The sequence below is a fragment of the Limulus polyphemus genome, unplaced genomic scaffold, assembly GCF_000517525.1.
Source record: "Limulus polyphemus unplaced genomic scaffold, Limulus_polyphemus-2.1.2 Scaffold1557, whole genome shotgun sequence".
Classification (NCBI taxonomy): domain Eukaryota; kingdom Metazoa; phylum Arthropoda; class Merostomata; order Xiphosura; family Limulidae; genus Limulus; species Limulus polyphemus.
Window position 1 is genome coordinate 163735 of NW_013667167.1, and position 9165 is coordinate 172899.

General features: G+C 32.5%; 1 protein-coding gene across 2 annotated transcripts in view; it reads left to right on the forward strand.

Moving 5' to 3' along the window:
- Positions 1-1373: 1373 nt before the first annotated feature.
- Positions 1374-9165, forward strand: part of LOC106464079 (nucleoporin-like protein 2) — a 106493-nt gene continuing 98701 nt past the window's right edge. For both annotated transcript variants that reach the window (XM_013924191.2, XM_022391742.1), the window contains exon 1: positions 1374-1695. In XM_013924191.2, coding sequence (XP_013779645.1) covers positions 1557-1695 — 139 coding nt within the window. In that variant the 5' untranslated portion in view covers positions 1374-1556. The remainder of the gene's footprint in view (positions 1696-9165) is intronic.

Genomic DNA, 9165 nt, shown 5'->3' on the forward strand with positions numbered 1-9165 from the left:
ATAAATATGTTACCCTGTTTGTAGTGGAGTTTTCTTTTAGTCGTTACAAATTTAATAACATTCTCAATGCTGAACGGCGGTTCCAATCAGGGAGCGATATATTAAAACCTACAATATAATTTCTGCAGAAGTTACAGTAATTACAATTACTTCTTTTTTAACTTGCAGTTAAGTATTTAAATAACGCAACGCAGGATGCTTCGACCAGTGCTGCCAATTTTGCTTATAATAAGCGAAATTTAGCTTATTTGTGTTTTTTTCAGTCGCTTTAATTTTTGAGAGTCGCTGGTTGCGGTTTTTTGGGCTTGTTTTATTTTGAGGTCTCTTATTTGAGTGTTTATTTTGTAATAGCTGACTTCAACACACATTAAAATTGGTTTCGGTGATTGACTGGGTCAATATTCTACACATAATTGCAATTTTAGAATCATTCTATCCTAGCTCATTCTTGTTCAATTAAAAAACACCCCCACAACCGTAAACTTTGTAGCTCGCCCACTTGACATATTCCATATTCTAATAAAGCCGTGCAAATTATTATTTTGCGGAAAAATCATGAAAGAGTATGTCTGAAAGCTAGTGCTGCTTTTTTTAGGCTTGTTTTGAAAAGGTTTGTTTGTTTGTAATTAAGCACAAAGCTACACAATGGGCTATTTGTGCTTTGCCCACCACGGGTATCGAAACCAGGATTATAGTGTTGTAAGTCCGCAGACATGCCGCTGTGCCACGTGGGGGGGGGGCGTTTCGAAAAGGGGTACCACTTGTTTTGAGCGACAATGCCACATATTTGTCTCGCTAGACTTAGCAACACTGACCTCTATGTTCAGGTTTACAATTATTTTAAAGCATAACACAATACCACAAGCCGTTCAGCAATAAACACCTCGTACAAGTTTAAAAAGTACTTGAGAGTTACATTATACACCTAGTTTACGTTTAGACAAAATATCAATAGGAAACTTGTCAGTTATTATGAATAGAAGATCCGTGTATAATGTAGTCCCCCGCTGAAACAGCGGAAAGTCTCCGGATTGAAACGCTAAAATCAGATGCTCGATTCCCCTCGGGGGACACAACAGATAACCCGATGTAGTTTTGCTATGAGAAAACACACACATGTGTAATGTAATAAGTGCGTAATTATAATATTGATAAAATAATATTAATTTGTAATAAATATGTGCTAACAGACGCTCCATTTGAAGGAAAAATAAAGATAATTCCTCACAGATGGTATATTAAGTCATATGTATAAATCAGTGGGTTAACTTTTAGTTCTGACCTATATTTGTAGTTTGGTTTGATGAGTTATTGATAATTATTTCTCAACTGACAGTGGTCAGTAGCTGCTAGTTCAAAACCACCACTAGAGCGGCTATGGCAACTGGACAATTCTCGGCAGCTGTGTTCTACTCCGATCTAGTACTAGTATTATTACTATTAAGCTAATCTTTTGAGCTTAAGGGTAGTCGGTTACATTAGAATATTATATTAACTATTCGTGTATATGTATAAACATTATTTGAGGCCATTAGAAAATATACTTTAAGTCCGTAATGGTTATTTGTCGATTTTATTTACAAGGAAACTGTCGTTATGGTAGCAGGTGCTGGAACGAACACCTTCCTACAAGGAATCTTACTATTCCTAATACTAGTAATAGTACTAGTGATACAGCCTTCACACAAATCAAAGGTATGTTATTAATATAAATTTTTTATATTTATATTATAATAAATTGATATTAACCCATTAACTGCGGATGACGGATATTTCCGTCATTGAAGTTCTATGGCTCAGCTGCGAATGACGGAAATATCCGTCAGTCGCACATATATAACTATAACTGTATGCGAATGACGAAAATTACCGTTTTATTGTGATTGATGGCAACTCAGTTTTATCTGTGAGTCAGAAAACGACAACTGAGCTGCTCCTGCCGCAGTTAATGGGTTTATAATGATATATGTCTTGTACTATTACCTAGGTAAAATAAAGCTTTTTGTTTTTTTTAAATACTGGCTTAAGCTGAAGTTCATGTTTTAAGCTCGCACCCATAATTTAGAGCTTAACAGAAATTTAACTTCTTTTTTTTTTAAGGACAGCAAGGGCCAAGGAATCTTTTGGCCCACCTAGACTGTTCTATACACTGTATATAATATGATATTTAAATATTCATCAAACTCCTCATAACTTTAGTTTACTACATCCACCACTTGAAGGTAACCCATTCCAAAGGCCAATCACCAATTTAGAAAATATAAACATCTTAGCTGAAGATGTTTCGTATCATGCCACAATTTATACTTGTATTTTCTAGTCCTACCATTATCATTACTAAGTTGTGATGAATCACCATTATCAAATCTCTTAACAATCTCAAAAAGATACTTCTAAAAGAACCCCACTAACTGTTCAATTTCAGTTTAAGAGATTTGAACCTTTTCTTCATATTACAACCTTTGAATTGCAGGCATTTTCCAAATATCTGTCCTCTGAACCTTTCCAACAATTCAGTACCCTTCCTAGAACAAGGAGATCAAGACTGAACACAATACTCCATACGTGGTCTAACCAATGACCTATACAATGAGATTATAACCTCTTTTAGACTTCCATTCAGTATTTCTGTAGATATAACCTAAAATACAATTTTGCCACAAAACTACATTACTTAAATGGCTTAAAAGACTGATCAGCCAGAACACCAACATACTTTTAATTCATAACTGTTAAATAGTTAAGTTTACTCTAATCAAAATTATACTCAAAATTCACAATTTATCCCAGATGCATTACTTTGCATTTCTTATAATTAAAAACCACTTGTCACTTGTTTGCCCAGCTCATCAGATTATCTAAATCTTTTTTGTAAAGCAGCAGCAGCAGCATCCTCACAGCCAGCAACACCCAAAACCTCAATGTCATCAACAAATTTGAATAATTTAGTAACCATTTCTTCATCAATGTCATTGTCATAAATCAAAAAGAGCAAAGGTCCTAACACTGAGCTCTGAGATACTACAATTATGACATTAATACAATTTGTCTGAACTCCATATATGTAACAACTCACTGCTTACTTCTATTGAATGAGCCAACCTGTACTGCGTAGTGATAGAGATCATTTTTTAAGAAGTCTTTTTTTTTTATTAATTTTCAAAAATGTTTTCCCATTATTCATGTAAGACTAATAGGCCTGTAATTACCAGGGCAATTTTTTTTATCACCTTCCTTGTAAAGAGGAGTAACATAAGCCAAATTTCAATTTTGTGGCACCTACCCAGTATTCAAGAACTTACAAAAAAATAGTAACAAGTGGTTTACATACCCAGTCCTTAACTTCCTTTTGATGAAATATTCTCAGGCCTAGTAGCTTTATCATTCTTTAAACTTCCCATCTTTTTCATACAAGCTCAGAGTTAATGTAATGATCTTGTTCAATTTTTTTGCCATCTAGCATCTGTTGAGGATGAGGAATGTTGCTTAAATCTTCATTAGTAAAAAAATGATTCAAAAGTGGAATTTAATAATCTATCCATCTGATTAATCATCGGATTATGAGCCTTCCTCTATCATCTTTAAAGTCCCTACTTCCATTCTAACATTTTGCTTACTCATAATGTATTTAAGTAAATCCATTTTGCTAATTATTTTTTTTTGTTCACAACTGTTTCAAATACACTAATTTCCTGTTTGACCAATTCTCTTGATCTTTTATAATTCTGTGAGTCTCCTATCATAGCAGTCAATTTTGACTTCTTAAAGCTAAGCCTTTTACTTGTAGCCAACCTTTTCTTTTCTTTTCTATAACTGTATAAGGAACATGTCTGTTTTATATTCTTATACATTTTGAAACTTTACCACCTTTGTCCAATATCTTGAATTAATTCAGTTGCCCAATTCAAGTTTATTTTTTTGAAATTTATAACCAAAATTACATTGTTTGTGACCTCCATTGCAGTAGAACATCAAACCTAATTGAGCAATGATCACTTGCACTCTGATGTTACACAGTCTCCATCTTCTCAACTATTTCTGCATCATCAATTTACAATAAATCTAAAATAACTGTTCTTAGTAGGTTCACCAGACAAATTGGTGAAGAAAACCAATCTAAACAATTAAAAAACTTTCATGGTTTGACTAATATTTCCTGATGTAAAAGTTTGGATATGTACATTTATAATAAAGTTTTCTTTATTACCCATTTAAGCCATCTCCAAACTTTTATTTTTTAAAAGATGAGTTCCTCGTCATTAAATCTCCCAATATCTTATGTCTAAAATTAAAATCTCCCTCCCATAATTATGGTTTCAGTAACAGTTGAAATCTTAATCTCACCGAGTTTCTCATTAATTCCTCAGTTTCCTCTGGTTGTTTAAGACAACTTTCAACTGAAAGCATCCCCCCTAAATAGATTCAATCACTTTGCTATTGTCTTTGATATTCTCAATGTCAACAGGATATAACTCCTATTTTATATGTAAAGCCATTCTCCTGTTCCTTTTTTCTCTTTAGTATTCTATTCCTATTAAATAATCTATAACCTTGTATTTCAAAGAAATTTCTGTCATTAAAATTGTCTACACTGAAAATTGTTTCAGTTATTACAGTTATATAAAAATCACCTGTTCCAACCATGTGCTCTAAAATCATCTGTTTTATTTCTTATACTTCTAACATTACAATAGTAATAATTTGTCATCATCAGCCATTATTAGTCTCAAAGTGAGTTCCTCGTCATCAAATTTACTTCTATGCTTTGTTCCTACACTACTTGTATTGTTCAGAATTATATTTTTAATTGTGTATTTGTCATTAGTTAACAATTTATGAATGTTATGAATATTTTTTTCAACACTACATTTGAAATAAGTAACAGTTATAGTTAAAAAGTAAAATTAAAAAAAAGAATAGGCATAACTATTAACAGAGAAGGTCATACATAAAAGTAACACTTTAACTCACTAAAGGGGAAATCATGGATAAATGCCATAAGTTTAAGAAGTTGAAATTGACATATGGGTTGGAAGAGGTATAGAAGTTTAGCAAAGCTAGGAATTTGATTAAAAAAAAGAAATTAGGAAATTGCTTATTAGAAACAGCTGCCTCATCATCTTATAACTAATTACAACTATCTCTTTTAAGAATATTAAAGGTAGGTAAAATGTTAGAATGGGAATTAGGCCCATAAATGTTGTTGTTGATGGCAAGGTTTTTATTGAAGACTATGAGATGGCTGAGCTTATCAATCTTTTCTTCTGTTTGTACAAGTAAAGGTACTGAATACTTCTAACCCTGAGCATTTATTGTAAATATAGGAATTTGTCAGAATCATGTAAATATTAACCCAGTGCTAATAAGTAAGAAAGTTTGAGAAAAAATCATAATTATGATAAAGTATTTTACAAAAGGTTTGCCTGGGAATTTATGGAAGCAGTGTGATTCAGACTGATCAGTCTTGAGTGCAAGGTGGTTTTCATGTTAACAATAAAAATACTCCTTTCATCATACAGTTTTCATTATTTATTTCCATTACCTAATAAATGAATATAATATGTTTTTTGTTTTCAATAAAGCTTTATATTTTGTCTAATACTAACTGTAGTCATATCAACAATGTAGTGTAAAATGAAAAGTTACAAAATGAATCTCAAGTATTTTTTTTTATTTCTAGAATGATTTCATATTGTGACTGACAGTTACAGTTATACATCCTAAACAGCCTCATTTTATATCAGTTTTCATGTAATTTTATTGTTGTATTGCACTTTGAACCATATCTAAATACTAAACTTGTGTAACAAACCTATCAAACACCTGGGAAGTGCTGAGTTCAAGTTAGGAGTACATAGCTCAAGTTACAGTAAATGAAGTATTGCATAACATAATACACAAGCTTCTCTAGTGCATACTTTGCAGAGAAACTTAAAACCAATAATTTAATTTTTTTTCTTACCTAACCTGATAAGTTTCTAAGTTTTAAATGTTAATTACTTTTATAACAAAAAATGAAAACATACATAAAAAAACAAGAATTAGTACTTATGTGAAACTTATATCTTTTACAATCAAAATCTCAAAGTCTCAATGAAGTTAACTAATTTTTGGTAGGATTCCTGATATTATTTTACTTAATTTGTAATTCAGATAATCAGTTGAGAGAACAAAGTAACAACATACACAAAGAATACAATGTACTATAACTTACAGTCCAATTAGATTTCTCACTAAATATAAACGAGTTAAATAATTCAAATATATTGTTAATCTTAACTTTGATAGAAACTTTGAATCTGTAGGCCAAATAATTAAGATGTACAGTTTTTATGTAGAGTTTGTAGGTTGGAGGAAAAGTTAGAGGAAATCGTGATTAATGTAGATGCAATAGATAAATTTAAGTGTAGATTGTGGGAAATAGCAGCAGGATTTCAGCAGGAACTTGAGCTTTTACATGCAAAGGATATTGTTGCATATCTGCTTGTTTGTTAATGTCCGGTAGAAATTCTTTTCGAGGAAGTTCAGCGATAAAAGTTCTTTCTTGATTAAACCAGTTTATTCTTTCTTGATACAAACTTTTAGTACACAGTAATTCCACAGTCAGTATGTTTCTCGTCACTTTAAACTTAACAACTTTTATAATACACGCTATAAATCACAGCGATTCACAGTCTCAATAACTTCGCTCTCTACGAGTGCAAAACACACACTAACTCGAAATAGAATTGTAAATTACCATAACTATTGTTCGATTAACTATCCCCTGGCTTTTCTCTGCCAGGCTTATATACTAACAAAGAGGCATCTCTCGAACATACTCGTGCTTCCCCGATAATTCGAGAAATTCAGTCACGCATGCTCCCAGCATCACGTGACTTCCGCTGTCGTAACAATATATTAGCTAACAATGACTTTAAGGAAGTTATAAAGAGTACTGTTAGGGCTAAAAGTGGTGAATTTAGTTATAATGAGCCTATTCTGTTGAGCAACAAATTTCAGCCCTTGGCTTCTGCAGATGGGGAACTATTGGAGGGAAGGAAAATGAAACGATCAGAGAAGGATGTGGATGATAAGCAGGTTATAGTTATAGGTGATTCCTTGATAAGGCATGTGGATATGATAGTCTGTGGAGTAAATAGGAAGAAAATAATCAGATTATGTTACCCAGGGGCACAGGTGGAGGATATAACTGATAGAATAAGAGATATAACAAAAGGGGGCTAGCAGAGATGGAGTTTTTGTAGTGCATGTAGGGGCTAATGATGTAGGGAAAGGTAGGTCAGAGGAGCTAATTAATAAGTAAAAGGGGTTGATAAAGGCACTTATAAGAAATGGTCATAACTTAATTTTGTCAGGGATACTGCCCAGAATTAACTGTAAGGATGAAATTGTAAGTAGTTCATTAGGGCTAAATGCTAGGGTTAGGTTAGTATGTAAGGATGAGCAGATTGTCTGGTTGGACTTGTGGGATCAGTGGGAGAAGAGTGCTTTTTGCAATGGATGGTTTACATTTAAATAGAGTAGGGGCTGGCTTGTTTGCTAAGGGTATTAACTCAACTGTAAGGGAAGTTTTAAACTAGGACTAGACAGTGGTGAGGGCTAGACAAAACTGAATGCAAAAAGAATAAGAGGCAGAGAAAAGTTTAGCATAGGAAATGAGTATAGAATAGTTATAAGGATAGGCTTAATTGTTACTATTGCAATGCGATAAGTATAAGAAATAAAATAGATGACTTTAGAGCACTAGTAGGAATGGAGGATTTTGATATAATGGGAATAACTGAAACATGGTTAAACATAGGTGATTTTGATGACAGAAATTTTTTTTGAAATATGGGGTTACAGGCTATTTAATAGGGATAGAATATTGAAGAGGGGAGGAGGAATGGCTTTATATGCAAAATGTGAGTTCATTCTGTTGAAGCTGAGGATATCAAAGATAATAGCAAAGTGATTAAATCCATTTGGGTTTCTATTAGTGAATATAAAAGGGAAAAGGCTTTTAGTTGGAAGCTGTTACAGACCACCAAATGATACTGATGAAATTTGTGAGAAACTTTACAATGAGATTAAGATTTCAGCTGTTAATGAAGTCATAATTATGGGTGATTTTAATTTCAGGCACATAGATTGGGAAATTCTAGAAGCAAATCATGAGAGAGAAAGGTTTTTGGAAACTGTTCAGGATGGCTTTCTTCACCAGTTAGTCAAGAAACCAACTAGAAAAATGCTATTTTAGATTTATTGTTAACCTCAAATACAGAAATGATTGAGAGAGTGGAAACTGGGGAACATCTGGGTGCAAATTATCATTGCTCTATTAGGTTCAATGTTTTGCTACATATGGAGGTAAGGAATAATGATATTTGGGTTACAAATTTCAAAAAGCAAATTTTGAAGGGATGCAACAAAAGTTATGTGTTGTGAATTGGGCAGCTGAGTTATATGGAGACACTGATCAGATGTGGAAAATTTTTACAGATAAATTTTTAAATATATCAATATATAAACATATTCCTAATAGAAAAAAAAGGGTATCTACAAGTAAAAAACCAGGTTGGCTCACAAAGAGTTTAAGAAATAAGATTAAAGAAAAGCATCATAAATTTAAGAAATTTAAATTAACTGCTATGACAGGAGACTTAGAAGATTATAGAAGATCAAGAAAGTTGGTGAAACAAGAAATTAGGACATCAAAAAGGATGTATCAGAAAAAGTTGGCTGAAAATGTAAAAAATTAACAATAAGGTTTTCTTTAAATACATTAAGGGGAAACAAAATGTTCGGAGAGGGATAGGACCCTTGAGGGATGACAAAGGAAGGCCATTATCTGATGATTATGAGATGGCTGGGTTATTAAATTTTACTTTTTCTTTGGTTTTTACAAATGAAGATTTAAGCAGTATTCCACATAAATGGAAATGAGACAAAATAAGATGAATGCATTAATTCTGAGCTGGTTAAGAAAAAATTGTAAAGTTTAAAAAAATGATAAGGCTCCTGGGGAAGATAATATTTTCCCAAGGGTTTTGAAGGATGTTAAAGATTGGATATGTGAGCCACTTGCTACTATTTTTTGTTCAGTCCTTGAATAGTGGGCAGATATCAGAGGATTGGAAGTTAGTTAATGTAACTCCTCTTTTCAAGGGAGGTGATAATTGT